Source organism: Aspergillus ambiguus, assembly GCF_047715705.1.
Source record: "Aspergillus ambiguus strain CBS 117.58 unplaced genomic scaffold BDV59scaffold_6, whole genome shotgun sequence".
NCBI lineage: Eukaryota > Fungi > Ascomycota > Eurotiomycetes > Eurotiales > Aspergillaceae > Aspergillus > Aspergillus ambiguus.
In genome coordinates this window covers 140,120-154,737 of record NW_027395519.1, presented here as the reverse complement: position 1 = coordinate 154,737, position 14,618 = coordinate 140,120, and the positions used below count along the sequence as shown (strand labels likewise).

Genomic DNA, 14,618 nt, shown 5'->3' with positions numbered 1-14,618 from the left:
CCGATAAAGCTAAGGAAATGGCTTGGCTCCGGGGCTGGCTGTCATTGGAGCCAAATAAAGTTAGACTCCAGCTGCCCCATCGCCCGTACCATGAGTCTCCATTCGATGGTGGCAAGTGGCGAGCCGTGGTTTGAACGCTGGCACGATGGGGGAAGCCGTCTTCCCGGGGGATTCTGGAATTTACGGAGTGCCCGGTGAAAAGTTAGACATTGGTGACGACAAGACTTGGGCTGATGGATTAATGAATCAATCTATTTCGGAGAGGAACTAAGAGTTTTTTTTCTTGTCAAAGATTGCAAGAACAAGCACGAGAACACGTGATATCGAAATGTTGGGTATTCTCCAGAATTAATATATTAGCCGAGTAGGGAAGATAGGTATTGTTATGCTACGTATTTCCCACGATCAGCAAAACACCCGTCGTTTACCCGTCTGTACCAAGCCCAATTCCCAACAGCATTTTTACTTGAGGGAATGTGGATGGCATGGGACAAGCAGTCCAACAAATTGACTTCCTAAATACCCATCCAACTTCTCCGTAACCTTAAGATGTACTGCATAGACACTTGATAAGGCCCAGCTTCTGCTGAAGCTCCCCTTCCGGGTTTAGTGGCTCTCCGCGTGCCCCCTGTTCATCGCCAGCAGCCCTGACCAATCATCGCCGGGAAATCACCCCTCTCTCGCCCATTTGGGGATAACCCACCGGCCACTGGGGCCCCTGGTTGGCTGTAGATGAACATTGTGGCCTCCGAGATTTCCAAAGGCCCACCCACCCGTGACTGAGCAGGTGCTCGCGGTACCTGAAGTGTACTCGCCAGGCCCTTTACTTCCTATAAACTCCCTCGTCCACCATCACCACCCTGTCGTTCCTTTTCTTCCAACGTTGGTGTCGCTTCTGTCTTCGCCCTTTTTCCCGGTGATCACCTGTTCACATCATGTTCCCTCGTTCTTTTTAATCCCGCTTTGATTTGTATACACTCCGCCGTCCGCTCTTTCGACGCTTCTCAACCCCGAGGCTATCCACCCCCCCGCGCTGTATACGAACATTTTCGCCCCCCACCTATAATCCTTGCAGCTCTTATCTTTCGAAGTTTTGATCTTTGACCGCGGTCATCCTCTTCGGCTCTTTCCAGAATGGACCCCCCGTCCACCATGGAGTTGAACACAGTCGGAACTCCCGAGAAAGTCGGAGCCGTCGAGACCGGCGAGGAACGTTCCTCTGTCGAATTGGTCAACGCCTCCGGTCATCAGCAGGAGCTTGAGCGCAATTTCAGTCTTCTCAGTATCTGTGCTGTCGCCGTCACCACCGGAAACACCTGGATCGCCCAGGGAGGTAGTGTGGTATGTTTTGACAGCGTCACTTCAAGCCGATATCGGGGCTGACTAGATTATCTAGGTCACTGCGTTGAGCAATGGTGGCCCTTCTGGTGTTATCTATGAATTGTATGAGTTTCCGTGACAACACCACAGGCACCGTGCTAACTGCCATTCAGTATTGCTGTCTCTGTCTGCTATTGGTTGGTTGCGGCTTCGATTGCCGAACTCGCCTCCGGCATGCCGTCCGCTAGTGGTGGTATGTTGCTGCATCCCATTTTGTTCTGCCAGAGTTCTCTCCTAACCCATTATCAGTGTATCACTGGGCCTCCATTACTGCTGGAAAATATGGCCGCTTCTGTGGTTTCCTGGCGGGTTTCTGGAATTGCCTGGCCTGGATTCTTGGTGGTGCCTCCATGTCCCTCATTCTGGGCCAACAGACCGTCTCCATGTATGCTCTGATGCACCCCGGTTTCGTCCCCCAGGCATGGCACATCTTCGTCAGCATGATCATTTGCACGTGGATGTGCTGTTGCATCGTCCTCTTCTTGAACCGGATCCTGCCTCACATCGGAAACCTCGGAGCTTTCTTTATCCTGGCCGGTGTTTTCATCACTATCGTCGTCTGCGCTGTCATGCCTCATGTTAACGGCACTGGATATGCCTCCGGTACCGATGTGTGGCGTACCTGGCAGAATGGAACCGGTTATTCTAGCCAGGGGTTTGTCTTCGTCGCGGGTATGCTCAACGGTGCCTACAGTGTCGGCACTCCGGATTGCTCGACTCATCTTGCTGAAGAGATTCCGAGGTATGCACCCATCTGATGCCACCAGTTGGGATACAATACTAACCCTTCCTGACAGACCCAGTCGAAATGTTCCCAAGGCCGTTCTTGCTCAGATGTCCGTTGGCTTCGTAACGGGCGTGCTCTACATGGTTGCCGTCTTCTACTCCGTTAACGACCTCCAAGCCGTTATCGACAGCGTCTACGGTTTCCCCCTGGCCGAGATCTACCACCAAGCGACCGGATCCCGCGGAGGAGCTCTTGGCCTACTCATCGTGGCTTTCCTCCCTACCGTCATCACCTGCGCCGGTTGCTACATCACTGCCGGCCGCACCCTCTGGACCATCTCCCGTGACCGGGCGACACCATGCTCTCGCTGGCTCTCGCGCGTCAACTCTCGTATGCACAACCCCTTCAACGCTACCCTCGTCTGTGGAGTGATCATCACCATCCTCGCCTGCATCTACGTCGGTTCCAGTACTGCCTTCAGCGCCTTCGTGGGCTGCTTCGTGCAGCTTTCCAGTCTTTCCTACTTCGCCGCCATCTTCCCGCACATCCTGACCCGTCGCTCGAGCTTCGTCCCCGGACATTTCTGGATGGGTAAAGTTGGGTTTGTCGTCAACGCTCTTGCTTGCGTGTACATTCTCGCCTTCGTCGTCATCTTCTGTTTCCCGTATGCGCTGCCCACCAATGCCCAGGATATGAACTACGCCAGTCTGATGACAGGCGGTCTTACCATTTTCGTGGTCGTTTGGTGGTTCATCCGCCAGGGCTCGTACGAGGGGCCCAAGTTTGTCCCCTTGACGGATAAGGTGTTGCTCGACGACGCGAAATAAATGCATTGGCTGATCATTGCTGTATTTTCCTTCATGGTACAAAATTCCTCTTCTAATGTCCTCCCACTTCATGTTGATGATCTTGACTACCTACATTGCTTGCGCCCAAGCTCCGGTGTACTCAGACGATCTGTATATATAGCCCTTTAATTTTTTTTAGAGAGATATCCACCTTATTTAGGGATGCAAATGACAATATTTGGCTGGTATGCTCGGTACTTGGGTTGCAAAGAGTACTTCCAATGTTACCTTAATTTGTACACATAACTTTTAGATAAGGGACTATCTCCACGTGATCACGCGCTGTCCCGTCGCGTCACTCATAGCGCTTCTTCACAACCTCCCATCCTTCCACACACGATGCTGCGGATGTAGCAGCCGAAGACCGTCGTAAGTTATGGTCTTTAAGCCTTTCAAACCTCCTTTGATAAGGAAACTGCCACAGTCATCCCCAAACACCTCCACCGCGACACACGCGGACCGCGACAATAATGGCCCGCCCGCAAAGAAGCCGCGTCTAGACGAGAGGAAGCCACTGGTCCAGGTGAAAAATCTAGCCGAATCACCAGAGAGAAGCAGTCCTGACGCGACACAAGCGCGATATTTCAATGTCCTGTGGTAAGCATCGTCGTCTCCAGAATAACCAGCCATCCCTTGCCAGCTGACGCATGTCCAGGCGCAAGCCAACCACGAAAAAGAACAAAACCTGGGACGGCGACGGCATTCTGACCATTCGCGACGGATACGTATACCTACAGGATGTATCGGGCAAAGACATGGGGCGGACCATGCACGGGTCGCGTCTTGAGCCCGGCGTGATGCTGTCCGTTGGCGGGAAGGAGGTTGAGATCGACTCTGAGATACCCCGGAAAGAGTACCTATCTGGAAAGCAGTTTCTGCAGACCAAGACTCTCTCTTCTTCTAAGGCGACTACACCCGCAGCCGCTCCTACGGCGAAGAAAGCACCCGTGTCGGGCCTTGGACGGAAAAACAGCGCTTCAGCATCGGCATCGACACCGACATCGACAACGCCTGGTGGAGCCTCGAAGCGAGGAGAAAAGGGTCTGACGAATCCGACGGTTGCAAATCCAGCGTCTACGAAGCCGGCGGTTGTGTCTAGTGCGTTCAAGAACCCGCTGCGAGAGAGCGCTGCCGCCCCCCGTGCCCCAGTTGATACTCCTGTTCCACGACATGATCCAACCCAGCCGGATTCGCTGGTTATGGCGCGGCCGAGTGCAGCACCGAAGGGCAGGCAGATCGTAGACGTGGTTGTGGACCCTATATTAGCAAGGCATCTACGGCCGCATCAACGGGAGGGGGTCAAATTCCTGTACGAGTGTGTTATGGGCATGCGAGGGTTCAACGGCGAAGGCGCGATCCTGGCGGATGATATGGGTCTTGGGAAGACGCTGCAGACTATCGCGCTTTTGTGGACGCTCCTGAAGCAGAACCCCGTCTACGAGAGCCCGCCGGTGGTGAAGAAGGCGCTCATCGTGTGTCCCGTTACGCTGATCGATAATTGGCGGCGGGAGTTCCGCAAGTGGCTTGGGAACGAGCGGGTTGGCGTCTTTGTCTATGATGACAAGAGGAAACGTCTGACGGATTTTACTATGGGTCGGGCGTATAATATTATGATCGTGGGGTATGAGAAGTTGAGGACTGTGCAGGAGACTTTGGCCAAGGGCGCAGGGGTTGATATCATTATCGCGGACGAGGGCCATCGGCTCAAAACGCTGCAGAACAAAAGTGGTCTGGCGATTCAGTCGCTCAATGCGAACAAGAGGGTTATTCTTTCGGGTACCCCGATCCAGAATGACTTGAAGGAGTTCTTCGCTGCGGTTGATCTCGTGAACCCGGGCGTGCTGGGTACCTTCAAGTCTTTCATCCGGGAGTTTGAGGGACCTATCGTCCGGAGCAGACAGCCTGAGGCGACGGAGAAGGACATCGAGAAGGGAGAAGCACGGAACGAAGAGCTCCGTGAATTAACGTCCAAATTCATCTTGCGCAGAACCGCGGATATTTTGGCCGACTATCTGCCCCCGAAGACGGAGTACGTCTTGTTCTGTGATCCGACACCTACGCAGGCCAACATTTACCAGAATGTACTTGCGTCGCCAGTATTCCAAAGCGTGCTGGGAAACTCCGAGAGCGCGCTTCAGCTCATCACGATCCTGAAGAAACTATGCAATAGTCCATCGCTTCTGTCGCCGAAGAAAGGGTCTGATGAAGCTCCCAATGAGACGGTTGCAGCTCTGCTCGCTTCACTGCCGCCGAATCTCCTCAGGCATTTTTCTCCTTCCTCCAGCGCTAAAGTTCGTGTGCTGGATCAGCTGCTGTACAAGCTTCATACAAACACATCGGAAAAGATCGTGCTCGTTTCCAACTACACTTCTACTCTCAACCTCCTTGCGACGCTGCTTACTGCCCTCTCGCTGCCATTTCTCCGCCTTGACGGATCAACGCCCGCACAGAAGCGCCAATCTCTTGTCGAGGATTTCAATCGCCTTCCAGCAAACCGATGTTTTGCGTTCCTCCTGTCCGCAAAGGCTGGCGGCACAGGTCTGAACCTGATCGGAGCCAGTCGGCTCGTGCTGTTCGACGTTGACTGGAACCCAGCTACCGACATCCAGGCCATGGCGCGGATCCACCGCGACGGCCAAAAACGACATTGCCGCATCTACCGCATTCTGCTGAAGGGCAGTCTTGAAGAGAAGATCTGGCAAAGGCAAGTTACGAAGCTCGAGCTTGCGGACAGTGTAATGGAAAATAAGGACAGCATGGCCCAATTCTCGCGGGACGAGCTGCGCGACCTTTTCAGGCTGGACCAGGAGAGCCGATGTCAGACACATGAACTTCTTGGTTGTAGTTGTGGTGGCAGGGGCCTGAGAACTGCCTCGCCAAATCGTCCATCATCCGATCCCACTATGGACGCAGATGGAGATAAGTCCCCGTGCGTGGTCGACTCGGTGGACGAAGATGGAGCCGACGAGGACTTTCCTGACCTACCTTCGCTGATCAAAGCGTCCGAGCTGGATATGGAAAAGCAGGAACAGATGATCCGAAATCGACGTGGCAAGGCTGCCGCTCGCAAAATCGGCGCGAAGATGAAAACTGGTGGCACCGTGAATCCTGACAATAAGAGCAAGATGCAGCAGTCTCTTTCGCACTATGTACATATCGACCCTCAGCTGCTTGGCACCGATGATCCAGCAGATATCAGCCAGGCGATCGACGACGATGTTCTCGTTTCTGTGTTGCAGGAGGAGGGCAACAGGGTTGTCTTTATATTTAAGAAATCTCGCGAGGCAGAGACAACTGACGGTGATGCCTCGAAGCCGGTGGTTATCTCTGACTAGATTATGATGGGCATTTGGCGTTTTATCATAAACAAGCATGTATATTAAAATACTGAGTAGAGAAGTGGATGGGTGTCGCGACATCGCTAGCTCATTGCGGAGTACCCACGGCAGAGCTAACTGAATATTTAGTTAACCTTGCATGGGAATTGGAATATAGCTTGAAGAGCTAGTCCTGGACACAGCTTCAATATCCAAGAAGCCGATGTGGTTATAACACATGGTCACCCCAGAGGCATAATTGACCTCTCAGTTTCGGGAAGTCGGGCAGGCTGCCCAGGGCTGTTCGGGGTGGCTTCCCGAGCCAGGCCGCTGGTGCACTGCTTCGGACATATCCATGAGGGCTGGCGTGGAAAGGTAATAACATGGCAGAGGAATATTTCGGAGACGCCATCACATTTAATGGATATTCATAATGAGAAGTCAGTGCTCGTCAGAAGCCTAGCTGATGTATGCTCGGGTGCAGGGGGTAGTTTTCTGTCGAGCCACTACAACGTGGTGCTCAGACTCATTTTATTACCGCAGCTATCAAAGGCACGATAGATCATCCTGTTCACCCGTCATGGGTAGTTAATATTGAACTTCCTAAAGCCAGTGGAAACGTGTCATAGTTTCCTACACTACCCGTATTACCACCTGTATAAGGGATTTAAAATCCTAGTCAGATGAGCTTCATGAAAAGTGGAGTATGGATGTGCTGATATCTGTTGATATCCAAAACGGTGGTCTTGAATGATTGAAAGCGCCAGTAATAACACCGAGGATTAGCCGGCACGCATGTAGGAGCTGCTTCCCGGTTGTATTTGGGCTTAGTTCCATTTTAATTCGTCGTCGAGGAAGGGGACTTGCCGATAGGGCTGGTGAATATTCTCTGACTGCTTGAAGGCCAACAAAATGTTCCTCAATCATACTACCCAATCATCGACTAGCACTGTGGGTTCGGGGATTAACTGAACTCTAACAATCAAGGTGTGCAAGTAATTTCATGTCTGACGTCAGATTCGTGAATGCCGAGCAGCTGCGATCTTCAACTCTGGCCGTGCGAATTCGGGTATCCAATTCATCCATGTGTCTTGCACGAGGATCGGTTATGGTTTGGTTTGCTTTTTGCTCTTGAAGAAGTCTATCTTTACTGAAGATGGTTGGCACCAAATCCTCGGGACAAATCTCTGACGCATATGAAGCATCACTATCCCCGTCAATGAGGTGGCGATGGTCAAAGTTCAGCTCTGATGTATGCCCTCTAGTGTCAAAGTAGATAGCTAATGGACAAATGCGAGCCATAAAGCCGATCACTAGTGCGCTTTTCCGGACGCGCAAAATCCAAAATGGATATTTTGCCCTCATGCCCTACCATTGCTGGCGGAGTGCATATTCCAGATCGGCAATGTTATTGATATCAGAATATGATGATTTTCTTAGACATACATCCATGTTCACTTACTTTTCAAATCTTGGCGTGTTGCCGTTAGATAGAATCAATCATGGATTTACTTGTCTGAGGATATAATCACTAGGGCTTTCTTTTTGGAGTACTAATATCTTATCTTGCTACGGGTGCCATTTGTATACTGGGAGCTTTATCAATAAAGTAACCCGTAGGAGAAAATTACGCCATCAGATCCTGTATGGAAGTTTACAATGAAACCTACGACGCCTATTAGGCTTTCGGTATCTATGCTGTCAAACTTTATCCTCCCGTATATTACTGGTACAGAAATCAAAAACCAGCGAGAGTCGAACAATTTCTTGATTCTAAAGCAAGTTTCCAGATACAGTAAAATACTGGATAAGCGATCCGCTCGTGATATCTTGACCGACAATGTTGTGGGGACGGGGAAGCGAAGCTGTCACCTATATAGGTATATAAACGACATGTTGTCCTCGATACAATCCGTAGGAGAAAGTCTTATATCCGCATCGAGTATATACATCCTAAGAAATCTTAAGCACCATGGATTCATCTACTATCAACCTCCTTTCGACTCCTCTATTCGAGCATCACTACGATGATGGCACACGCCTTGAGCACCTAGAACGTTCATACCATCGAGCCAGGACAATTGGGCGCCACTATGGTTAGTTGTGTCTTGTTGGTCACTATACCCCAACTAACATAATCAGGTATGACCATGGATGACATCCTTCATTTGACTCCGAAGTTCTGGCGCTCCCATACAAACAATATTATTGTTCGGGATACCACAGCACACATCCTGGTCACTATCCAGTTTAACCTGGTTGCCGGGACGGTTGCACCATTTGCTGTGAATAGACCTGATCTCCGGGCTTTGATGGACGAGATACTCAATTTTGACATCTCGTAAGTAATTAATTAAACTTTCTATAGATTATACCTACCTCTAACCTGTCAAACATAGGTGTCCTTTCATGCTCAATGAGATTGCTCATGGGTGCGATGCGCGGAACGCCGAGACCACAGCTACCTGCCAGCCAGACGGTAGCTTCCTTCTTAACACCCCAACACCAGGCGCAATCAAGTATTATTGCACCACTTCAAGGATGAGATATGGTACTAACGAAATCAGGTTCATGCCACCGTCTATGCCGGTTGCAGGCATCCGTCGAGTGGCAATAGTATTTGCACAACTCCTGGTACAAGGGGAGCATCGAGGGCTTCGTCCTTTCATAGTTCCCATCAATGACGGAAAGCAGATGTGCAAAGGCGTTAAATCATGGTGGGTAACTAAGGCTATGGTGACTGCATCACTATTCTGACATCATTTCAGGCTCCTTCCGGAGATTACAGGAGGTAGAATGCTTGATCATGGACTTACTGCATTTGAGAATGTTCATCTACCCCCCGGGGCCATGCTGGGAGACCTAGAAAAGCCAGCTAATCTGCGGAACCAATATCTGTCTTCTATTGATCGACTCAGCATTGGGGCAATGTGCCTCAGTCTGTGGATGATCCCCTTCCTTCGATGCGCCGCTTTTATCGTCGGGAAGTACAGCCAGCGCCGTACGGTACAACAAGGTATCAACGGGGAACGCGCACCTATTATATCATTTCGGACCCAGCAGCTACCGATACTGCATGCGGTCGCTCAAGTCGCCGTCATGGAGGCCTTTACGGACTGGGTGACCTGGAAATACAACGATCCTTCCCTTCATCCGGCTGCTAGGCATGGTCTTGGAGTGGTTGGGAAAGCCTTATTTTTGCAGAACACGCAGGGAAGCCTGAGTAACTTGATTGAAAGAAGTGGTGCACAGGGGATGTATCCGCATAATCAGATGGGAGCAATGGAGGTATGTTTCATTCTCATTTTTATAGCCCTATACATTTGTCTCCACTAACCCAGTCTTAGTCCCTTACGCGGGCGACAAGTATTGCTGAGGGCGAAGTATTAGTTCTGTCAATCCGTAAGTTTGTACTCCATATTTGATACGTCCGGGTACCTACTAAGTCTGGCAGGCCTTGCTACTGAGCTACTCCTGGGCCGGTACACACTGCCCAAGATCAGAAACCCTGACTCACTTTTGGCGAAACACGAGGCAGGGTTTGGCGCGGAGCTCGCCCATCTCCTGAAAACATACACTAGCCATAGGGGTGATGATTACAACCGCTATGTCCTTCCGCAGTGTCGTCCCATGGTACTTGCAATTGGCCAACGCATGGCGTACGAGGCTGCGGTAGATGCGGGTGTAGATAGGGATCTCCTGGCTTTATACGAGGCTGGGGCAGTGAAATATGATTCGGCCTGGTATGTGGAGAAACTAGGAATTGCCAGGGCAGCCCAATTTGAGATGGAATGCAAAGCGTCAGATGCCGTTCTGGGTCGTCTGGATGAGCATCTGGATAGCTTCGATATTGAGCCGTTTTGCACTGCCCCAATGCTCTCTTCTGACAGATTCGACGGGCTTATTGGTGCTATCCCAATGTTTACCGGGAGTGCAGAGTATGATATCCTTCAGGCATCCCAGTGGAAGCTTTGAATTGTGTTTTCAGTGTCTGTCCTTGATAGTTCTGAGCAACGATCTAGCGCCGTCCGAGGTGCAGATGTATATTTCCGAACCACTTGGAGTATTAGTACGCTCAATTGACCACGTTCCTTTCTTTTGAGAATCTCGCATTTAGAGACGCTTGTAAGTCCGGAATGTTCACTTGGATGGTGGATTTGATTATTCCTGATCTGGCTTCTGTATACAAGAGGACAGGAGATAAACCCGGCCTTGAAGGCCGTACATAGTATGAATTGCCTTGTGATAAACGGGACGAAATGGAGGGAACGAAACCCAAAGGCGGTGGCAGGATAAGAATCACATGACCACACCGTCTCCAACGTCTCGCCGCATCTCGCTCAACCTCTCCCACTTTCATTCGTTATTGTCGACTTTTCTTCTTTCTTTTTGCTATTATGCGTTGATAATTTATCTGCCATGTTCACTCTCCGCGGGCTGTTTCCAGCCATCGTCCTCTTACTCCTCCTCCTCAGCCCCTTCGTCTTCTCCGAACACACCTCCAACTGGGCCGTCCTTGTCTCAACATCTCGCTTTTGGTTCAACTATCGCCATCTTGCAAATGTCCTCTCACTTTACCGTACCGTTAAGCGCCTGGGAATTCCAGACTCCCAGATTATCCTGATGCTACCCGATGACATGGCGTGTAACCCCCGAAACGCTTTCCCCGGAACCGTCTATAGTAACGCCGATCGCGCGGTTGACCTTTACGGAGACAATATTGAGGTGGACTATCGCGGCTACGAAGTGACCGTTGAGAATTTTATACGGCTCTTGACCGATCGGCTAGATGAAGACGTCCCCCGTAGTAAGCGTCTCGGCTCAGACGCGGGCAGCAATGTGCTCGTCTACATGACTGGCCATGGCGGCGACCAGTTCTTGAAGTTCCAGGATGCGGAGGAAATCGGTGCTTGGGATCTGGCCGACGCATTTGGTCAGATGTGGGAGAAGAAGCGCTACCACGAGTTGTTGTTTATGATCGATACTTGCCAGGCCAACACCATGTACACGCATTTCTACTCGCCCAACATCATTGCCACTGGGTCCAGTGCCCTTGACGAGTCATCCTACTCGCACCATGCCGATAATGACGTCGGTGTCGCTGTTATTGATCGCTGGACCTACTATGTGCTCGAGTTCCTCGAAACTCAAGTTACCAACGCCAATTCAAAACTCACCCTGGGCGACCTCTTCGACTCGTACGATGAAGCCAAAATTCATTCTCAACCTGGCGTGCGATGGGATCTCTTCCCTGGTGGCGAGCCGGAGGGTCGATTGCGGACCGTGGTGGATTTCTTTGGAAATGTACAGAACATCGAAGTCGAGAACGCCAATGCGACTGATCCAGGGTCGTTGAAAGAAGATCTATTGGAGATCGCCCGATTGGTCGAGAGGTGGCATACCACAACGCGCAACGACACCGCCGGCCTGACTGATATTCCGTCGGATCGCTCCGATCCCGTTGAGCTGCATCGCAAATCCCGTAAGGAAACTGTGCAGCCAGCAAAACTGGCAGCGGACACCCCTTGGGAAAAGCGAGCCCTAGGAGCCTCGGTGCTGGGCGTATGTGCGGCCGTCTGGTTCGCTGGATCGATCTTAGGTCGGCCGTCCTAGTATGAATCTATGGCACATAATATCACCTATAATATATCCTGTTAGTGACCTGTGGTCCTCAAGCTTTGAGTAGATGTTTGAATGTAAAATTAATGTGTCAATCGGCGTCTCATGTGGAGCATTGGGCTGCCCTACACTCTGTTCACGCCATCCAAGGCTTCCGTGGAATATACGAAGCCGTGGACGGGTCCGTCCTTCCATCGACGGATGAACTTAGCTGGCCCCAGTCGAACCAGATGGTGCGAGATATTGGCCGCGTTCGGTGTGCCAGAGTCCAACAATCCCAAACAACTTGTCTCTCCGGGCCTATCCACATGGGATATTGCCATGTCTGGGTCCATAGGCAATGACCCACTCAGCCTTAAGGCAGGTTAAAAGGATCCCTGTTGACCGGCAAGTCTGAATCGGCCACTTGCCGAGTTCATCAAACTGATCCTTTTTATCCGGGACATCAGACGAATTATTCATCGCTTTCCACATCCTGGTCTGGACCATGATACCTCCTTTCTGCAGAAAGAGTCCCTGACTCGATCATCCCTCTTCAGGCTGAAGCTTGTACCGAAAACCGATCCTTCGACAGGGTCAAGAGATGACATCTGCGGGGAAGTGCACTTAGAAACTGTCGATCATTTCCACCACCATTGGGAAAATGAATGCTTGGCTGAAACAGGCCTTGTTTTATATCTTCTTGTTCCTGGACTATGCCCGTTCCTAAAGTGGAAGGGCGCAAATATTAGCCTAAAGCCACAATCTCGCTTTCCGGGCGCCATCAATGTTTATTCACTGTCCCTGGAGTATAAATTCGCCCAGAGAGGCACTGTATGGTGACAGGATCGGACTGTACCTTTGCAACTGGACTTGTATTCGGTATATTCAGCATCATCTAGCAAAATGGTCTATCTCAAATCTCTTGCCAGCGGCGTTCTCCTCGCCTCGACCACTGTGTCTGCGTTCTCGGTGCTTGGACGTCGTCAGAACGCAACTGGCCTCAATGCCGCCTTTGTTGCCGATGGCAAGACCTACTGGGGTACTTGCGCTGATGAAGGCACGCTTTCAGAGAGCCAGAATGTGGCCGTCATCAAGGCCAACTTTGGTCAAGTGACCCCAGAAAATAGCATGAAGTGGGATGCTACCGAACGTGTGTTTTGGATATCTATTTCGTCAAGGCATATGTGTGTACGTTGCTGATTATATTGCAGCCTCCCAGGGAAGCTTCTCTTTCGACGGCTCGGATTACCTGGTGAATTTTGCACAGGAGAACAACCTTCTTGTCCGTGGACACACTCTTGGTATGTAATTGGCAATCATGTTTCAGAACGAACGCTGCTGATGGGTCGAAGTGTGGTACTCTCAGCTCCCTTCGTGGGTGCAGAGCATCACCGACAGAGACACATTGATCGATGTCATGAACAACCACATCACGACTGTTATGGGCCAGTATAAGGGCCAGATCTACGCCTGGGTAGGCTCGCGTCGCTTCTGGTGTCGAGCAACAAATAACTGACCGACATAGGATGTCGTGAATGAGGCCCTCAACGAGGACGGCAGCCTGCGGGAGAACGTTTTCTACAACGTCATCGGAGAAGACTATATTCAGATGGCCTTCGAGACAGCCCGTGCCGCTGACCCCGATGCCAAGCTGTACATCAACGACTACAAGTGAGATTCAGTACTCCATACTGTATAGGATTTGTAACTTACACGGCTCAGCTTGGACGACGCCAACTACGCCAAGACACAGGGCATGGTGTCCCTGGTGTCCAAGCTATTGGACGCAGGTGCCCAGATTGATGGAATTGGATCCCAGTCGCACCTTGGGTATGTGTCGCTAGCATGGAATTGTAACGTTTATGTACTGATTGGCCTACAGAGGCACTTGGCCCTCTTCGGGCGTCGAAGAATAAGTCACCCGGTACCCTATTGAAGGCCTACAGCTGACCAAACCTTACAGCTCTGAGCTCTCTCGCCTCAACCGGTGTCTCTGAAGTCGCCATTACCGAGCTTGACATTGCTGGAGCCGCTGCGGAAGACTACGTAAATGTGAGTAATAGCTATCTACCGTGGGGTACTGAGTATACCTAGAGCGCTAACGAGTCAGGTCGCCAACGCCTGCCTCAACGTCCCCACCTGCGTTGGAATTACTTCCTGGGGTGTTTCCGACAAGGTCCGTTCATTGAATTCCCAAAATTAGAATAGAGCAACGACTAATGAGACCCTAGGACTCTTGGCGTGCGGATGATACCCCGCTGCTGTTCGACAGCAATTTCCAGCCCAAGGAGGCTTTCACCGCTGTCATGAACGCCCTGTGAATGGATATAGCGGCGGAGGATTGAAGTATAATGGTGAATTTGATGCTCGTTCATCGAGTGGCGTGGTTTCGCGACTGGAATCGCTGTATATTGTTAACTTCGTGTTGTACTGTATTTCCCAATGGAAAGTGTATGCGTACCTTTCGCACACAGCCTGAATGACACAGCTTGAAAACGCCCAGGGCAAGGACTAGTCCATCCTGCGTTCTAGGCAGATGGCATAACTCTTTTTTGATCCTCAAAAACCTGAATAGGAATTTGGTCCGGGACATTGTTCCACCATAGCACATGCCAGCGGGACAATCAGCTGGCTGTGATTCGTTCAATCTACATATCTCCGCCACGGGCATCTGCCGGTGCATGGCTATGCAGCGGGACAATTCACTACTTATCCCAGTCGACTAACAGCCTCGCGTTTGGATGA

General features: G+C 51.0%; 5 protein-coding genes across 5 annotated transcripts; all 5 read left to right on the top strand.

Annotated features, from left to right (window-relative positions):
• The first annotated feature begins 826 nt into the window (after positions 1–826).
• BDV59DRAFT_172846 (putative choline transport protein) lies at positions 827–3,142 on the top strand. Its single transcript, XM_073688785.1, has 5 exons — positions 827–1,341; positions 1,397–1,443; positions 1,494–1,573; positions 1,630–2,122; positions 2,178–3,142. Exons 1-5 carry the CDS (start codon positions 1,135–1,137, stop codon positions 2,932–2,934), a joined length of 1,584 nt encoding a protein of 527 aa, XP_073550393.1. The 5' UTR covers positions 827–1,134; the 3' UTR covers positions 2,935–3,142.
• A 147-nt stretch (positions 3,143–3,289) lies between these two features.
• On the top strand, positions 3,290–6,396 carry BDV59DRAFT_141904 (DEAD/DEAH box helicase). Its single transcript, XM_073687188.1, has 2 exons — positions 3,290–3,552; positions 3,611–6,396. The coding sequence occupies exons 1-2, from the start codon at positions 3,332–3,334 to the stop codon at positions 6,288–6,290; spliced, it is 2,901 nt and encodes a 966-aa protein (XP_073550392.1). The 5' UTR covers positions 3,290–3,331; the 3' UTR covers positions 6,291–6,396.
• Positions 6,397–8,244: 1,848 nt separating this feature from the next.
• On the top strand, positions 8,245–10,490 carry BDV59DRAFT_211270 (putative acyl-CoA oxidase; the record flags this gene model as incomplete). Its single annotated transcript, XM_073695771.1, has 7 exons — positions 8,245–8,368; positions 8,415–8,613; positions 8,672–8,791; positions 8,840–8,989; positions 9,041–9,560; positions 9,620–9,674; positions 9,727–10,490. The coding sequence occupies 7 exons, from the start codon at positions 8,245–8,247 to the stop codon at positions 10,245–10,247; spliced, it is 1,689 nt and encodes a 562-aa protein (XP_073550391.1). The 3' UTR covers positions 10,248–10,490.
• Positions 10,491–10,633: 143 nt separating this feature from the next.
• BDV59DRAFT_172843 (GPI-anchor transamidase) lies at positions 10,634–12,219 on the top strand. The gene has a single exon (XM_073688784.1). It carries the CDS (start codon positions 10,692–10,694, stop codon positions 11,883–11,885), a length of 1,194 nt encoding a protein of 397 aa, XP_073550390.1. The 5' UTR covers positions 10,634–10,691; the 3' UTR covers positions 11,886–12,219.
• A 410-nt stretch (positions 12,220–12,629) lies between these two features.
• On the top strand, positions 12,630–14,279 carry BDV59DRAFT_141877 (endo-1,4-beta-xylanase). The gene is made up of 9 exons (XM_073687187.1): positions 12,630–13,023; positions 13,085–13,174; positions 13,226–13,347; positions 13,399–13,544; positions 13,596–13,703; positions 13,756–13,785; positions 13,835–13,925; positions 13,984–14,049; positions 14,105–14,279. Exons 1-9 carry the CDS (start codon positions 12,777–12,779, stop codon positions 14,192–14,194), a joined length of 990 nt encoding a protein of 329 aa, XP_073550389.1. The 5' UTR covers positions 12,630–12,776; the 3' UTR covers positions 14,195–14,279.
• The last annotated feature ends 339 nt before the right edge of the window (positions 14,280–14,618 follow it).